Raw genomic sequence first — 19,423 nt, 5'->3', positions numbered from 1 at the left:
AATGGCGGATCACAAAGTAATTATCTCCCTTTAATTACGTCAGTCAGCTGCCGCAAATTCCCTCCGATTTCCGCCCAAAGTACTTCGCATCCGCTGCCACTTTACCGGTTTTATTTTTAGAAAAGATTGCCGCCCCCCCCCTGTCAGCCCGCTCCAAAAAATTGATCTCGAAATTTGGGATAAGCGTTGGATAAATACACCTTTTCGACCGTACTCGCGCGGTCAGGCGCGTGCCACTTTATCATTTATTCACCTAACCCTAAACTCGATCCGATTCTTTTTTATACCTTTTTCTATTGTCTATTGGTACGAAAAAAAGACTGGGACGGTTTTAGGGTGGTAAAACGGACAAAAAAATGCCCGCGCTGCAATTGGCGGCTACGGTCAAAAAGGTGTATACTCCCCCGTATTTCTTTCTCTATTTATTCTGCCGGGGGAACAAACAAGAAACCCAGAAACTATCAAATTCTTAAAAAACATAGAGGCCTTGTGTATGGTTCAAAATAAAAAAGATGAATTTCTCAAAAGGTTTTTCTGGACTCAGTTCATTTCAATTACTGGCATTGATGTTATTTACATCCCCTTTATTACAAATTTGACGCTTTTCCTAATCCCTCGTAAACAGAAATAAACAACATCATTTGGCAATTACAAAAATTTTAGTTATAATTGACCGTATGTGAGAAATATGGCATTGTGGATAAATTTCCTTTTCCATAAATTTCCAAAACATTAAAAGTGATTTCCTAAGAAATTGGATGCTTTGGAGTATCAAAAGCCTTAGAATGTTCTTAATTTGTTCTTATATAGTTTGTTTATAAGTAAACTTGTATCTTATGTAGTTCTTCTTCATTTTGGTAATTATCGCCTCCAATAAACAAAAACACATTACCAGACACAAGGGGAGGAGCAAGTTGTTGTCCATCATCTGAAATTTTAGGAAACGTCAATATCATTTTCGACACTATCTTCTTCGTAAATCTTGATTTGTCATTTGGGAAAACCCCTCTTCATTTACAATGGCAATTTTTCATATCTTTCAGTATGTACTGTTAAATTTTCCGGATGTTGATTTTTGCCTGGTGCCCGGATAACCTAGTTACTCTTATGGAAATAAAAATACCGTATTACTTCAAATAAACATCTGTTAGTTAAATTTTTTGGTTTTGGGGAGGGGCGTTTATTTGAGCGGGCGTTAATTGAACATTAAAGCCAGTAGAACCCAGTATTTTTGCGAGTTTCTCCTAAACTTATAATTAGTTCGAATTAAAAAAGATTTCAAACAACAGAAGTTCGAATTAGGGAGAGGCCATCGTAATTGATTTAAACTTTTCAGGAAAGATCAAAATATTACATTGAGATACCAAAGTAACAAAGTCTTCCTGAGAAGGCGCCCTCTGCATTTCTCTTGAATTATTCTTCATTTCTCGAATATTTTTCTTTAATTACTTTCAAAATCATTTTATCCGTAACTGATATTTGGGTGTCAAATCTCAAAATTTCAAGGACCCCCCCCCCAGGTCACCTTTCAAATCACGCAATCATAACGCAAAAAAAAAATTTAAGTTAAATTTCCTTTCTACAGTATCACGTTGACGTTGATCGCGTTGGTTTCTCTGATCACGCAATCACGCACTTTAAAATCTTAAATCACGAAATCACGAACTTGTTTTTCCAGGCCAATCACGCCACCTCGAAAACCGCTGGGGGGGGGGGCTCTTCAAGGAAATTATACTAATCATTAAAACTCTCGGGCAATTTCATTTTCAACTCCATACTTAGTTTAGTAAATTTACAGTCTGATGAAATTTTACTCCCCGTGTGTTTAAGGGGGTATATTTTGACTCTAAGAAACAGAGTTTCACATGTAGAAAACCACAGGGTAATCATTTGGGTATATCTAGAAGTCTTAAAGTATCTTGCTGTGCTTTTATAAAATGGTAAAGTGAAAATTTAGTTTATCTCCTACTGAGAGAATCAAAACGTCGGCCCTGCGTGAAAAGATGTCTTTTTTCTTCATAAAAATATTCTTTTTTCCTAACTTAAAAGATTGTTTTTATTTGTTTTTGGGCCGTTTTTCCACCCTTTTACATGATAACCCCAATTTTCAAACTTTTCTTTTTTTTATAAATCTTTTATTTCCCTACCGAAGAAATCGATCATTATGAAAAATGTCATTCTTCTATGTATTGTTTGATAATCGCTTTCACGTAATCTGATTGGTCCGTATAATTAATAGAAATGATCTGATTGGCCGATTGGATCAATTAAACAAATCTGATTGGCTGACGCATCTGAGCAGTGCACGCGCTTCTATTTTGTTTGTATAAATAAGCGAGGAATTTTTTGTAAAGGAACAAAAGAAATTGATTGTTTTCTGTGTATAAATTCTAAAGATATTTGAACAACATTGAAAGGTTTGAATCAAATGCGTTTTGTAATGTGTGTGAAAAGCACATAGAAATTTTTTTTGTACTTTGAAACAAACACGAGAGGAAAGTTCACTTGTTTTAAATTTGATCAACTTTTTCCTCTAATTGAAACATCGCATTCAAATTCTAAAGGTATGATAATTTTTTTATTCAACTGTTTGACCTTCATTAATTAAACGTGCGAGGAAGGGAACGACTTTCTTCCTTCGAGACTTTTGATGCGTTGACCTCACCTCATTGAAATTAAAGCCTTTAAAATCTGTGGGCTGGAGCTTCAAGCAGAACCAACCTTGAGGGAGGATCACTGGGGAAGCTATTACACGTTTAAAGTTCAAAACTATTAAAATATTTACAAAGTAAATATTTGTTTATGATTTTCATTTTTAGAAAAACCTCAGCTAAAAGCGGTTCGAATGTTTCCCCTAATTAGCTCTCTTATCGTGCGGTCATCAATTAAAAACTCATTTATTTTTCTCGTTAATTACGCTTTCTTTGAGATGAATGCGTCATTCTTTGACTGTGATTTATCTACTTGTCAAACTTGTCAGATGACATGCGTTTTGACGTCTTCTTGGCACCCTGTCCAGGATCTAGAGCTCAACTTGTTTTGCCTTTTTGATAGTCTGATGGTGGAAAAACTATGCCATCAGCCAACAACAGAAAGCGAAGTAGCGATGATAGATTTTCTCTAGGCTGCTGGCATCCACTAACGGATTCGTGCTCCTTATACTACCAGCGGTTTTGTAGAGGTCTGCGATTCAGAGTAGATTTTTTCATTGGCTCATGGGCCCTTTTACGCCAACCCAATCCTTATTGGCGTCAACTTTTGAGCCGGTGGGGAAAAGTACCTTTGCCCTTATTGCTTCTTAAATATAAAGTTATAGAAATTTCAATTATAACAATACCAAAACTATATTATGATATGGGAATCACTGCTAAAAGTTATTTAAGTCTGAGGGTGATTTTTCTTGCCATTGATACGCGCTTTTCACAAGAAACTCAAAAATTTTCAGGCGTCAATGTTCTCCCGATATTCTACATATGAAAACTTAAAATGGGTTTTAAAATCTGCTAAAATCAGGACTTTCTTAGTAATTCTGAATTCTGGGACTCAGATCGTTCTCAATTTGCTCTTAGGTTTTGGCCCGTGTTCTTATAAAGAAGCGTGTATTTCACTGACTGTCTAACTATACGTCTGGTCGTTTAAAATGAGAACAAAAGAATTTTAAAACATCGGTGTTTTTCTTTGAACTTCAGTATTTTCTTTTGCGGTGTGTCGCAACTTAACAAATGACGCAAGTTTCAATTATACTCAATGTGTGCACAGAGTTTAAAAAGTCCGGTGAAATATGCCTCACAAATCAAAACAATTTAAAATCGTCTACTAGAAACATTACTGAAAAAAATGATTATCTTTGTTTGAGGTAAGCTCCTTTGGATAGTGACTTACGCAGCTCGGGCCTTTAGAAGGACTGCAATCGACGAAAACTTTATTAATTTCACATTTGTATAAGTTCGAATACATAAATGCCCTGGGCGTTTATTAAATTCTTGGGTTTTTAGACAGCGTTTCTTCGAGGGGGTTTTTATTTGAAGTAATACGGTATTCAATTTCGAACTGTACACGGGTATTGACAAAAAAACCCTCTGGAAATTTAGAGTAACAAATTGCCCCCTGGAAATTTGGGCTACAGTATCAAGAAAGGCCCTGGATATTAGAAGAACTGAGCCTCCCTGGAAAGTCCTCGCATTTTAAATACATTTGTTGACCATCGTCTTAACGTGACAATTTTATTCCTTCAGAACCCAAAACCTTCACCAAAATGCCCATCATGTACGAAAAAGTCATCCCCAAAATCGAACCACTTGAATTGGGTGGCAATATGACATCATTTCACGGCCACCCTGGGAACGCCCAAATGATGACCGCCCATCACGGAGCGCCCATGCACATTTTACCCTCGCATCAGATGATAGGTTTACACTCTCACCACCATCAGAATGTGTCACCGGGTCCTCAAATGAACGGAATGCAACACCACGATGAAAACTCACCGATCTCCATGACAACTGTACAGGTAATTCATTTTTCTGCCTCACTTACTCTCGAAATAAAACTCTTAAAGCGTGAGGGGATTGGGTAAGAGATAACGTTGAACGTGTGAAGTTTTTCAATCAATTTACTCATAGACAAAAAAAATTTCAGTTTTTCTTCTTGGTTTGGTAACTCGAACCTATCACTTTTTTGGTGTCAAAAATGTTACCAAATTTCTGTCTATGTTGAACTGAAATCTTAAGAAAAATGTACACGCTTTTTTTTTATAAGAATACACTTTATAAGAATGTCTATGATGAAAATGGCCAAAAAATTAAGAATATTGTAAGAATATCACCATCATGGAATTTAACAACTGAACTTAAGAATGCCATTTTTAATGCATTTTAACCTGTAGATTGCCAATTTCGATCTTAACCTAAGAATACCGTAAGAGTATTTTTGGATGATTTTCGCCACAAAGTTAAGAATATTCATGATGAAATGAAAAAACACCATTCTTATAAAAAAAAAAGCGTGTATCTTGCATCTTACACTGTTTTCAGTTTCCCTAAAATCTAGTTTCCTTCCTAAGTTAAAAGTCAAGTCTTCAAATTTTTGGTCAGATTTGCACTTTCATTTTTAATCGTCCATGAACGAAACAAAAAAACAAAAACAAGGATCTACTTTATACAACAACAAAATATTCACATAGATTAACATGATACATGATAAAATTCATCAAACTTTATTGATTGGGCGTAGGGGTGGACAAGTCTCTTGATCATCCGATTAACAAGTTTTACAAAGCTTTAATTAGCAGATTTAACTAATTGAATCCATCAGTTTCCCTTCTGATTAAATAAAACAAAATCAAATCAAACTAATTATAATACCTTATCTTTCTCAACCTTTCAAAAAGTCAATACTCTTACTGATCAGTATTCATTCGATCACTTCACACTGAACTATCAACACTGTCCGAATTTTCATTTTTTGTGTCCGAAAATTGAACACAATGACGATTGAAGATTTTTTATCGATTCACCATCATATCGAAAATATTGTACGTTTCTTTCGAGTGAATCTTTTTTTCATCACCGAACTATCATTATATTGAATTTCATTTCAGGGACAATTTTTGCTTAAGGAACTCCTTTAGTGTTCAGTACCTTAGTGATGCCTGGTGGGTTTAATTACACAACTTTGCTTCTTTAGTTAAACGTTGAGGCCTTATTTTAATGTTTTTTGTTTTTCTTATCTACAGACTGCATCACCAGTTACAACTAACCAATCAGAGAGCGACAAAAAAGCACGTGATCATGTCAAGCGACCAATGAACGCTTTCATGGTTTGGTCACGTGAGAAACGAAAGAAGATGTCGCAAATCAATCCCAGAATGCATAACTCAGAAATCTCAAAAATTTTGGGTGCGGAATGGAAACGAATGACGGAGCAGGAAAAGGGTCCTTACATCGAAGAAGCGAAACGACTTCAAACGCAACACAGTATCGAGTACCCTAACTATAAATACAAACCGAGGAGACGAAAACCAAAAGCTATGATGAAGAAGGATAAAATGGGGTACCCTTACGACGCCAATGGCGTACCTGCTGGTATGAAGTTCCCTTACCCTTACGCGAACATTGCGACGTTCCCACAAGACGCGATGTACACACCCATCTATCAAATGCCTGGTGCACCCGCTGGCTACGCAATGTACGCCGCTCCCGCTCCAACCACTGTATCTACCGCTGACCAATCTCGACAATCCATGGTATCGCCATCTGGACAAGCCCGCCATTCACCGCCCACCTCCACCCCAGACTTCTATACCAGTATGGCTATCCAACCATCAAGCACCGTTCGTTCCTCGTCCGCCGACCTTATGATGTCGGTGACGTCTCAAAACGATCGCTACACGTCAATCAACACTACACAAGGCAACGTTCAGTATACTTCCACGCCTCCACTTCACATCCCGACCGCTGCGGAACCTGCCTCCGGAAGTCCCGCTTACACGTCAATGTACGGTGGCCAAAGACATTTATAAACTTTCATGGGAGGTTTTCCTGCTATGATAATTTCCGAAATCTTTACTTAGAACTTTTGTTAACCTAGCTCAGACCTTAAATTTGGCGTACCCCAAACAAGATGTAGTGTATTTTTGGTTTAAATTGTCATTTTTGAATGTATATACATAGAAGAAAACGTATTACACAGATCGATATTATTTATAATATGATAATAACACGATAATATAATATTCGTATATTTTATAACTTCGAATTGTGAAGTTAATGTAAGAAGATTAGAGAAAAGGGGGCTGGAAATTTCCCCCCTTTTTATTTTTTAATATATATTGATGAAAAGAAAAAGTTATTTTTCAAGGGACTAATTTCGACTAAATTTTTTAGCCATTTTATTTAATCCAGATTGAATCTGTCGAAGAATTTAAGTATTGGTCTTATCTTTTGTTGCTGTTTCATCTTTTGAGTTGTGTATAATTATTTGTAGTCCAAAAAGATTATATGTATTGCATACTATGCGTATTATACTTATAGAGAGAAATTTATGTCAAAAATTGTATGTTTTTTTTATTTCGTATCGTAACTGCAACCCTGTATATAGTGTTTTTTTAATTTGTTGAATTTTTCAAAATTCAGAATTATTTTTTTTTCTGAAACTAAAATAATACATTCATACTACTCATATAAAACTCTGCAATTTTCTATTTACTCGTCCGTGCATATTTTATCCTTTTCCCGCGATCCTCTCATAAAGAAGTACCAAAATTTGTATATAAGGAGAATCAATGGAGCAGACGATTCAATTTTAAGGTGCTTTTACTTTGCGTAAGGCAAAATTTTGAGATATTGATTTCCCTCTTCCCAAATTTGTTTTCGAAAAAATCTTATACCGTAGAGAGAAATGCAAATTTAATTGGCAACGGAAAAAACGACTTATGACGTCATATTTAATTAGGATACGATGACGTCATCCTGTTCTAATTAAATCGTCTCGATGTTGTTCCCTTCAAGGGAAAGGCGGAATTAGTGAGACATTTCTGTTGACAGCTGTGAATTATTAAATAACGCTTTTGGTAACTGTGTTTTCGGAAATTTCGGCCTAGGCCAACAACGTTATCCGAAATTACTGGGAAACGAAACTTTTTCGGACCAATGGGTAAATAACACGAAAAAATCCAAAAGGCAAAAGAATTGAAAAATACATTACTCGCATACATTTCTCTCAAGTGATTTGTCCATCTATCTAAACTGCGTCTGTAATCTATAATCAAGATCCTACAAAATCTTATAACCGCAAACGATTTGGAAGCGCTCTAAATTAGGTTGGAAGGGTAGAATTTTAACTCTGAGTTTTAACTCTAGACTTAAGTCTTAGGATCTTAGGATCTATGGATCCAAAAATTAGGGAATGGTCCAATAGGGCACGTAATATAGCCTGGAAGTCTATAAACCCCTCCCGAATTGAAATACTCGAATAAATTTATCAATTAGCCCAAAATGAGGAAATAAGCCAAATTCTCAATAGACTTTGACCATGATTGTAGTTGTTACAATTAAATTATGACACAGTAGTGTAGTAATTATCAATCTTGATTCCGTCCAGGAGGTCGGGGTTCGATTTCCATTCGGTGCTCACTTGGCAAGTGAATGTACCTTCGCCCGGGCCAACTCATACCATGTGAGGGGAATTGGGGAGACAGAACCTGAATTTGGTGACTGTGCTAGGTATCGATTTCACAATACATCGTGGATAACGTGAGAGTGCGCTGGCTTTTTGTGGTCTATGCCTGATTAATGCACTTGATCCAACAGCGTAAGACGGTTCTATCGAGATGACTTCTAAACTGCTCAATACAGCGCCGGGCATCCTCTGTAAGGAGAAGCCAGCCACCATCATATTTAACTGCCAACCAGCGTAATGTCTTTTTACAAAAATTATTAAAGAGTGCTGAATTTTGACACCCCTGTCTCAGTCGACGTCTCAGTGGCTGAATTCAACGAAGGGGGGTTTCATGGTTGGCGGAGGAGCGGAATCGGCCCTTTTTTCGGACGGAGTGGCGGAATTTGGCGAAAATTTAGACGGAATTACGAAAATTGGGTTCTCTGACGGAGACGGAAAATTAGACAATTTTAGTGCGGAAAAACGGAATTTAGCAAAAAAATTTGCGGAATTTCGGAATTGGTAAAAGATATTCAAAATTTGCGGAATTTTCGACAAAAATATTGAATCTCAAAGGAATTTTCGGTGACGGAATTTTGGTTCAATTTAAGATGGTTTGACGGAAATTGGAGAAAAAATTGACGGAATTGCGGAATCGGGTACCCCCTGAAACCCCCCCAACGAAGGATGTTTAGCAATTAGGAACAAACTGAAAGCTCTCTTGAAGATTTTAGGACTATTCTATGTGAGGTTTATTTATAAACTAGGGTATGGCCGTAGTTTATTATACATATTATGCGGTTGAAACAGTTAGATTTCAAATGAAGGAAGTTTTCTCACCCAACAGAATCGTCATTTGGAAATATAACTCCGAGTTGCAGCTGCTCTAAAAACCAAGAAATTGAGTTTTATTTCCATTCTCATAAATTTCCATACAGGGGGTGGACGAACCTTTTCAAGTGAAAACGAATTTCCTGGAAAATGGCAAAATTTGTAAAAGAACCCTTGGAAAAAATTCTTTTTATGTCTTAAAGTGAGAGTGGACGAACTAAAATCAGTTGTTAACCCCCTGGAAATTCAAGAATAACTTCTTACCCTCTGGAAAAATGAAAAACCACTTCTTTAGATCCCCTAGTATTTATTATCGGGCGGATTACCCCCTGGAAATGTTCGTCCACCCCCTGTTTGGACATAAAATGGAATGGCCTATTTTCACAAAACAGCTTCATGCAAACATGTTAAGCTTGACAGGATATACCCACTATATTTAGCAAAGATTAAAATCTTAACCCTAAACCTTCATAAGACTCTTCGCTGGAAATAACCCTAAGCTTGGGGAAGGATTCAGGCTAAAATCCAGGATATCCAGACTAGCCTGTGATACATTTCCTGGCCGCGAATTAAGTTGAGGAAATCCCTAAATAATCTTCTTTGTAGAAGAGATTTAAAGTTAATTAAAAATCTTGCTTAAACAATTTAGATCCATTCCTGTCAACTTAACAGCTCTTTTCAAATGATATTTTGCACGACTTTAAAAGGAAGGAAAAATTAGGAGGATTTTTCTCCGGTGTAATGGATAGTATGAATTCAAACTTTACACCCCCTTCTCACAGACCTCCTGGAAAAATTGGGCAAAATATCGTCCCCAGAGGAAAGTTATACTACAATTTTTGTACCCACTGCAAATACTCAAATAAAACAATCCTCACTGCAAAATATTATGCTATTTTTCCCATCCCTACTGAATTTTCTGATTTAAAAACAAAAGAATTGAAATCCTCAGCCATAGAAATATGGGAATATCAATCCCCATTGAGTTTCAGACCGTTATTTTTATCCTCGTCGGCTGAAAAAATCCTACCAGGTCTGTGAGAAGCGGTCATTTAACTTGGTTTAGTCTCTTGTTTTGGTCTGACTGAATTCCAAGGCAAACTTCAAAAATACAACAACATCTTCAAAATGTCAAAAATGCTATATTGCCATAAACCGCCGTATGCCTTAGCCTTGTGAAAACGAGCTGAGTTAAATAAACTAAGTTTGATTTATGTTTGATATTGAGAGCCCATGCTTTATCTAGGAACAACATTAAAAGTATAACCATCAAATTAAATATCGCCAGAAAATACATAAAGTATCTCTTTTAGTCAAGTATAGGCATTGTCATTACTTTCGATCTACAACGAAAGTAATGGAATTCGTCCCTTTTTTGGTATAAATTCACAAGCTCCCCCCATTTACTTTTGGCCAGGATTGTAGGTCTGGATAACCCTCTCTTCACAGCTCAATTTTCAGAAGAATTTTCAGCTAAGAAACGACGATCAGATCGACTGAGATCAGAGTGTTAGTGATACTAGCTTTCTGCCCTCCACGCTGGAATACCTCCTTTATAGAAACTCTTCCACAAGAGGATGAGCAGAAGCCTAGGTAAAAGGTTAAGATTTTCCTCGTATCCCAATTACGAGAGCGTATCATTAGAAGTATGGTCAAGACATGAATCATGAACGACCCGCTGCTGTGTGAGAAAAGCTTAACAAAATGAGGAAGTAGAAAATATGACGTCATCAAATTTCATTAAAAGATTTTTCAAGATGGAGACGACTCGGATTAATCTGTGGATTAAGCGATTAAACGAATGTTGCGTGGTTTGAGAGAGCTAGAGTAAGGACGGCTTCCCCATTTATTGATTAGCCAGATTAATTGTTATCTGATTTTCAATTTTCTTTTGTAAATTTCGTTGTACTGTACTGTATTTAGTGCAGCAACTGTGAAAACCCACAGTTATACACTGACAAACCTAAAGTCACTAAATGATTTTACTTACAATGGACTAAATTTCAACACACCCCTTTCTTACAGACCCGGTAGGATTTCTTCAGCCAGTGGGGGTAAAAGACGGAACAAAACTCAATGGGGATTGTTGATATTCCTTTTTTATGGCTGGGGATTTAGATTCCATTGTTTTCGGGTCGGAAAATTTAGTGTGGATTGGAAAAATAGCAAAATATTTTTTAGTGAGAATTTCTTTATCTGATTATTTTCAGCGGGGACAAAAAAGAGAGTATATTTTTCCAATGAGAGTATAATTTTCCAATGAAGGCGATATTATCGCCAATTTTTCCAGCGTGTCTGTGCAAAGAGATTTGTGCTGTGAGAAGGAGGTGTAACCCCCAGGGGGGGGGGTACTTAGGTAAATGGAGGGTACAGTATGTGCCGCCCTTAAGTGTACCTTTTTTGGTTCCAAAGTCCCGCTAAAGGTCGGAAAAATCAGAAAATTAAATTTCAGTCCCACTAAGGGTCAGAAAAATAGGAAAGTCTCAACTTTTTATCCCCTGAAAGATCGAAATTTGGTCAAAATTTGTCAAATTTGTCCTGCTAAGGGTCGTAAAATTCTCAAAATTTTCCTTTGTTTTCTCCTTTTTAGTCCTGGTAAGGGTCCAAAGTTCAAAAGTCGGGCAGCACCCGCCCCCGTCAGCTCGCAACCCTAGTACCCCCCGGGGTGTAACCTTTTGAAAACGCTATACGAATCCTAAAACAACAAACTATGAGGCTAGGAAGGAACTGTTTAACACACAAACAAACGATCAAAGATAAAGGCATTGTATGGCTGGCGATAACGGTTCATATAATTCACCACACCTTTTCATCCGATCGAGACAACGGGAAGTAAACACGACATCGATATTCCCGTGCAGCTAAGATGTTGATGATATTCTTTGCATAGTTATTTTTAAGAAGAAACTGATATTGAATTTTCGAGCAAATTTCCGCATCATTTCGTCACAAGTTCCGTTTGTTTTTCCTTTCCTTAATTGCGGACACGTGCGTAGTCAGTAGCAAAAGATGTACAACAAGAACTAATTTGTATTTTTGTCTTTGACTACAATATCTTGAAAACCTAGTACAAACAAAATACCCTCAAGAAAACAGCCTTGTACCCATAGCCATTCACTTTGTGGTTTTATTGAATAACTTTGATGCAATCGTGCGAGTTGTAGGAATCATAAAAAAGTCTCTACTAATGAATTAATCGACTTATAATATTCGCTCTTAGTTACTGGCGAATTCACTACGCCATCTTCTATAGCAATCATAGAGGAGCCCCCCCCCCCCAGTGGAAAGTCTGAACACAGTCTCACGCAATTTTTTTGTCTTCAATCAGGATCACGAAAATCAGCAAAAAGTTTTGATGATCGCGCATCCCTTTGAAATACCGGGTGGTCTGAAAAAAAAAACTAGAGCCAGGAAAATTTGTATAGTTATAATTTGGATGGTATAATGGTAAAGTAGTTGATACGATATATTTCGATTTTGCTAAAGCCTCCGATACTGTTCTCAACCGTCGCTTGCTGAAGAAACTTGAAGGATATGGAATAACAAGTAACTGTCTACGATGGATAGAGTCTTTCTTGACAGACAGAAAGCAACTCGTAAAGCTCAATCAAGCTCGGTCAAGTACAAACTCTGTTGTAAGTGGTATTCCTCAAGGAAGTGTCCTTGGACCACTTCTCTTTGTGATCTATATCAATGACCTCCCGGACAACGTCATCTTATCTATTTTCCTATTTGCCGATGATACGAAGATAGTCAATGAGTTCGTCCACCGTATCAAGCACTTTCGTTTTCTAATTTTTTTTCCGATGACACCGCCGCCGCGAAAGGCTATTGTAATACTTTACCTAAGCGAAATTAATAAATAATAAAATAAATAATAGATATCTTGGGACTCCCAAGAAAAATTGGGTTTGAAAAAACAAAATCAGGGAAACGGCAGATATTTTTGATAATAGTATACACTTTCAATTGCAAGAAAATGATAAAAAATGGACGTCAAAAAGACAAATTTTGATCCAACATGAAATGTCAATTAACAAATGAAATAAAAATTTAAATCATCTATCTACACACTGGATAACAACTATAAAAAAAACTAGCAATAGTGTTCAGAAAAGCATTCGTAAGATAGGTGTTCACTTAAATGTCATTTTGATACAATTTTACTTTCTCTCTCGGCAGTCTCAAATTTCGACATGTTATTTCTGGACCACCCGGAAGTCCAAATATCACGCATCACGGCTCAAAAGTCTTTTAAATCACGATCACGATCACGTTTTGACCTCTGATCACAAATCACGTAATCACGCTAGAAAAAAGTCCCTATCACGCCATCAGGAAAACCGCTCAGGGTCTCCATAGAGAGAGGTTAGGTAAAAATATCATATCGATTATTAGTGCAATCTCAAAATAGAAGGTCGTTCGTTTTTCTAGCTAAGTTAAGTATTGAAATGAATTGAAGTATTGCATAAATTCTTCACCATAAATATTTAATAAATTATGAATGAAAAAGTGCCATCAAACAATGATATCATATCATATGCTCATGAAAAATTAATTTCTTTTCTTTTTCACGACGAAAAAATTAATATTTTATTTTTTGTCTGAATCCTCTATCTCTTTCATCTCATTTTGAGCAGTGATTTTTAAGAGAAGTAAAGTGACAGAACATTGATTTCTGACTGGTCTGGATAAAGATTACAAGAAAATCGGGGGGATATTTTATTAAGAAAGATTTTGGAGCAAAGAATGTCCATATTATTCCACTATCATTATCTATTTTCTTGAATTTGAATTCATCTAAAATATACTTTTTTTGTTGCTTTGTTGAGAGGATAGTTGTATATTAAAAGGGTTTCACAGCTAAGGCCAATAAGCACAATCTAACCCGAGAATAAAAAGCAAAAAGTTCGAAAGTGTGTTGCGGAGCAAGAAAAATGACGTCATTCTCTAAATGCGCGCGTATTTTTCAATAATGGTAGATTAGCTGTGGTGAGTTTTTTAGTATTCACGCAGTATACACATGGAGGAAGGATGACCTGCTATTGTTTTATTTTCAAACATTGTGTTGTCTACTCAAATAAAAATTCAGATATTTTCGTACACTATCTACGAGGTATTTTTATCTTTTCTATACTTTCTCTCATGCCTGAAGACCAGAAACTCTTGCGCCTGAGCTTTCCAATCCAATTCCAATTTATTTGCGTGTTTTTGAAAGTTTGGTGTGTGTGCTTGTCCTCGTGGATTTTATTAATGGCATCAAAACAGAATATACTATGTCTTTAAGAGCAAATTGCTGTCCCAAGTTAGACCAGTTGTCGCTAAGGCGGGTAGAAAGGCAAAAAGGTCTGTAATTGTTTGGCGTGGCATTTGTATTGAATAACTAATTACTCCAGTATAAATTTTTATAATGATAACATCATATAATTGATTCGTCATTTACAAAACATTTGTTACCTAGGCTAGGGAAAAGATATTTTATCTCGATTGTACTAGCTAGACAGTTAGTCACACTAGTATCCTGCCAAAATGCGTATCAAAGATTAATGCTGCGAATGCGCTATATCATTTACTTGACTCTCAGGCAAAAAAATGCGCCGCAAAACTTCTAAAGGGATTCATGAAAAATTAACCCGGCGCTTTTTAATGAAAATAACATTTTCAAAAACTTTGAGAAATTGCCTAAAATTTGAGCCATAGATGAAAAAATTTGAGCCAAGCCAACCTTGAAAACTAATTCGAAGAGCAACTTCCCAACAAAAAGATCTACGGGGAGGCGGAACCCACCTAGATCCGCGCACCGCCGGATAGGCTTTTTCCCGGAAATTTTGCCGGACCTCAAACAATGACCCATTTACATGTGCGGAATTATTTTTAATTTAGCGTATAAACAAGGCCTTAAAAATCGAAGCGCTGTCTTGGGAATTGAATGACAAAATTTGGTCGGTTGATATTTGGCTGCTGCACGTTCGCAATCGGTAATTTTTTCTCATTTTAAGCTTTCAAGTTTTAATTGATTGTCTTGGGATCTTGAACTTGATTCAGGTAACTCTCATCCTTGTTGTTGAAATACATCCTGTAGATAACTGATGTTGTTTTTTCTGAAAGCTTAATTTCCTAGTGTGACTAACTGCTAGATGAAGCAACACTAGGCAGTTAGTCATACTAGCGTCCTGCCAAAATGCGTATCGAAGATCATTCCTGCGAAAGCGCTATATCGTTTACTTGACTCACAAACAAAAAAATGCACCGCAAAACTTTTAAAGGGATTTATGAAAAAATACCCGGTGCTTTTTAATGAAATTAACATTTTCAAAAACTATGAGAAATTGCCCAAAATTTGAGCCATTGATGAAAAAATTTGAGCCAAGCCAACCTTGACATGGTAATAAATCCCCAAAAGGCTGTAATGCTGGCACAAAATGCAACATGTTTCATCCACGTATGTGTTCTTCATCGATCAGAAAAGGTGAATGTTTTAACACAAATTGCACTTTTACTCATGTCAAGGGGACTAAAAGGGACCCAGTACTAAAAAACCATACAAACACACAACAATCATTGGATTTTCTGAAAATCTTAGACAATTTTCGGACAGAAATGATATCAATGATCACTACCAATCTGAATGTACGAAATATTCAGCAACCATCTCAAACTGTAGATCAGAAATACCCACACCAATTTCACCCCCGTCTTCAGGACTATCCACTCAACCAAAACAATTTTCACCACAACAAACAAGGGATACCACATCAATGAATACTTTTTCTTTTATGAATATTCAGGGTTTATGTCCCCAGACCACTCAATCATCAGTTCCTCTACTAGAATCAATTCTTCATTCTGAGAACCACATTTTTATGGGCCTAACCGAGACATGGCTATCATCTTCGCACAAGAAAGCAGAGCTTGAAATTGAGGGATACGAGCTCTTTCGTAAGGATAGAAATCGCATCAAATCCAAATATGGAAGACATAGCGGAGGTGTCGCATTTTATCTTCGAAGCGACGTATCTCCAATGTTTGAGCCAATACTTGAATTTTCAAATGGTGTCAATGAAGCTCTACTACTTCATTCAAAAAACCTTAACCTTATTCTTGGTGTCATTTATAGACAGCCAACAAATATTCTGCACAAATCAGCGGCTCCGGAATTCTTGGACCTTATCTCAGCAATGCAGGACATCATCGAATCAATCGAAGGAAATACCCCCGATATTTATCTATGTGGTGATTTCAATATACCCCACACCATAAAAAATGACTCTTACATACCATCAATTAGTTGCAACAAACAACTTCTAGATGTTTTAAACAATTTTACTTCAATTTTAAACTTGAACCAGATGATCCATAAGCCTACTCATTCTAATGGCAATATATTAGACTTCTTACTGACTAATAACTCTGATTCAATCTTCAACTACCTATGCACACCAACTGCTCTCTCAGACCACTTCATCATTGATGTTACAAGCCATCTGAACTTTCTATGACTGAAACAACTATAGTAATAACAATAATAAAAATTTAATCAGTGCTTTTGATAGTTTTAACTTCTATTATGATCAAATTAATTGGGCTGTCATCAATGAAAACTTCAAAGACACTGACTGGCACAATATTTTGAACCCACTTGATTCAGACCCTGACGCCCAATATGATGCTTTATCAAACAATGCATATTCATTATATCTTCAAATAATGTACCTCCAAAAATATTTTCATCCAAGAAGAAACGCAAGCCAAGAGACAGGCGGATTTTAATGCGAAAAAGAAAGAAACTGAGAAAAAGATTTCAAAATCTTAAAACTACAGAAAAACTTGTTGAAATTGAAGTGCTACTTCAAAAATCCTTTGCTCAAGAGAGGAAACAGAAAGAAGCTGAAGCAACCTCTAAAATCAAATCCAATCCAAAATTCTTTTACTCATACGCTAATCGCTTCTCGAAATCTAAACCAAAAGTTGGACCCTTAATCGATCCAGACACTAACAAATTGACTAATGATCCCCTTTTGATGGCCAATATCCTACAAAACCAATACAAGTCTGTCTTCACCCAACCTCTTCAAAACTACGACCTTCATCCGCTTGAGTCACTAATACCAACACTTGAAGATATCAATCTGACTATCGAGGAATTTGTCAAAGAAATCAGTACACTGTCACCAACTTCAGCACCTGGACCTGATGGTTTTCCAGCTATTCTTCTTCTGAAAACTAAAGATAACATTGCTCTACCACTTTCAATCATCTGGAGAAACATACTTAACAAAGGAATCACTCCAAAACTTTTAAAAACTGGACATATATCCCCAGTTTACAAGAAAGGGAATCAGGGACTTGCTGAAAACTATAGACCCGTTGCCCTCACATCCCATGTTTCAAAGGTCCCAGTTTGCAGAGTGTGGCACGTTTGCTCGAGATCTCGAGTGCACAACACGGAAAAAGTCGAGTGCAGGTGCAAAATTTGAGGTTTTCAGGTGCAAGTGCAGATGGTTTTTTAACCCCAAGTGCACAGTTCCACTATTTTCTTCTCAAGTGCAACTAACTTTAGCAATGTTTTGCCTTTTTTGGGCCAATTTCCGAGGTATAGGTGCACCTTGTCCGGACGCCAAAATTTATCAGGTGCGCTCTTCCAGTGCGGAACTTGGTATTTCCGAATTTTTCCTCGAGTGTAGCCTTACCATACTCTGCATACTGGCAAAGGTCTTTGAAAAGATTGTACGAGCCAAGATACAGAATCATCTAGAAGAAAACAATCTGTATAACAATAATCAACATGGCTTTAGGAAAGGCCGCTCATGTCTTAGTCAATTGCTTCAACACACCGAAAGACTGATCCATTACCTAGAGAATGGAAACAACATTGACGTTATCTATTTAGACTTCAGTAAAGCTTTTGATAGAGTAGACCATACCATTTTGTTACACAAGCTTCAGAAAAATGGCATAAACGGTAAACTCCTTGAATGGATCAGATCCTTTTTGACTCATCGAACACAGAGAGTTTCAGTAAACTCAACCTTGTCCTCAGAAACAGATGTTATTTCAGGTGTGCCGCAAGGATCTGTGCTGGGACCGCTATTGTTCCTGATCATGATTCAAGATATCGATAACAACATCCTTCATTCTATTTTGGCATCGTTTGCTGACGACACTCGTTTGATGAAAGAAATATCCAATCTGGAGGATGTTTATCATCTACAAAATGATCTAGACACTGTCTATAAGTGGACAGAAGACAACAACATGCAGCTGAATGGTCTTAAATTTGAGCACCTTGCCTACGGGAAAAAAACGACGCTCTGAAGCAAAGTTCTCGCTATTTTACTGACACAGCAACGTTGATCGAAAATAAAGACGAAGTTAAAGACCTTGGAGTCACCCTAGACACTCAGTTGACTTATGAGAAACATATCCAAGAACAAATCAAAAAAGTGAAAAATAAGTGCATGGATATACCGCACATTTAAATCAAGGGAAGTTGAAACCATGTTAACTTTATGGAAAGCACTAGCCATCCCTCATTTGGACTACTGCTCTCAACTCTGGTCTCCCTGGAAGCGTGGTCTTGTCCAGCAACTGGAAGAAGTTCAGAAATCATTTTTACATGGAATTCCATCCCTCAGACATCTCAATTATTGGGAAAAACTCAAATCATTAAAACTGTATAGCCTTGAAAGACGGAGAGAGCGGTATCAAATAATTTATACCTGGAATGTCATTGAAGGCAACGTCCCGAATTTTGATTATGACGAAAGTAAAGGAGGCATTTCCTGCCATATAAATCAGAGATTGGGGAGAATTTGCAATCTAAAAGCTGTCAATATCAAACACAAAAATATCTGGAGGGGAAGTCTTTCCCAAGAAGGCCCTCGATTATTCAACACCCTTCCCAGACCAATAAGAGATTTGACAAACTGCCCCAAAGAAGTATTCAAAAAACACTTAGACACCTTCCTCACAACTGTTCCGGACGAACCTCTGCTTGCCCACTATTTTAACCTTAGGCAAGCTGACTCCAACAGTCTCAAGGAAATGTCGAAGCATCGGACTCAACGAGTTGGATGAGCTGTTCAAGCAAAAGCCAAAAAGAGGTACAAAAGAGGTAGGTACCTTGAAAACTAATTTGAAGATCAATTTCCCAAGAAAAAGATCTACGGGGGAGACAGAACCCACCTAGATCCGCGCACCGCCGGATAAGCTACTTAACCCGGAAATTTTGCCGGACCTCAAACACTGACCCATTTACATGTGCGGAATTATTTTCACTTTAGCCAGCTTTAGCGTATAAACAAGGCCCTAAAAATCGAAGCGCTGTCTCGGGAATTAAATGACAAAATTTGGTTGGTTGATATTCTGGCTACTGCACGTTCGCAATCGGTCATTTTGTCTCATTTTAAGATTTCAAGTTTTAATTAATTGTCTT

At 37.0% G+C, this 19,423-nt stretch overlaps 1 protein-coding gene across 2 annotated transcripts; it reads left to right on the top strand.

Annotated features, from left to right (window-relative positions):
- The first annotated feature begins 2,377 nt into the window (after positions 1-2,377).
- On the top strand, positions 2,378-7,174 carry LOC136801548 (transcription factor sox-3-like). 2 transcript variants are annotated; one of them, XM_067058187.1, is made up of 3 exons: positions 2,378-2,564; positions 4,236-4,510; positions 5,735-7,174. In XM_067058187.1, the coding sequence occupies exons 2-3, from the start codon at positions 4,256-4,258 to the stop codon at positions 6,518-6,520; spliced, it is 1,041 nt and encodes a 346-aa protein (XP_066914288.1). In that variant the 5' UTR covers positions 2,378-2,564; positions 4,236-4,255; the 3' UTR covers positions 6,521-7,174. The 2 variants fall into 2 exon arrangements, with proteins under 2 accessions (XP_066914288.1, XP_066914289.1); XM_067058188.1 differs by lacking the exon at positions 2,378-2,564 and adding an exon at positions 3,695-3,856 and having other exon boundaries at positions 5,735-7,104.
- The last annotated feature ends 12,249 nt before the right edge of the window (positions 7,175-19,423 follow it).

Source organism: Clytia hemisphaerica, unplaced genomic scaffold (assembly GCF_902728285.1).
Source record: "Clytia hemisphaerica strain Z4C2 unplaced genomic scaffold, Clytia hemisphaerica genome assembly, whole genome shotgun sequence".
Lineage (NCBI taxonomy): Eukaryota > Metazoa > Cnidaria > Hydrozoa > Leptothecata > Clytiidae > Clytia > Clytia hemisphaerica.
Note: the sequence above shows the minus strand (reverse complement) of the source record. Positions and strands in the feature narration are given on the sequence as shown.

Bases quoted from the DNA above. Each gene is read 5' to 3' on its own strand.
- LOC136801548 (XM_067058187.1), top strand. From the start codon at position 4,256: ATGCCCATCATGTACGAAAAAGTCATCCCCAAAATCGAACCACTTGAA. The intron at 4,511-5,734 runs GTAATTCATTTT...TCTTATCTACAG, and splicing joins TCTCCATGACAACTGTACAG to ACTGCATCACCAGTTACAAC.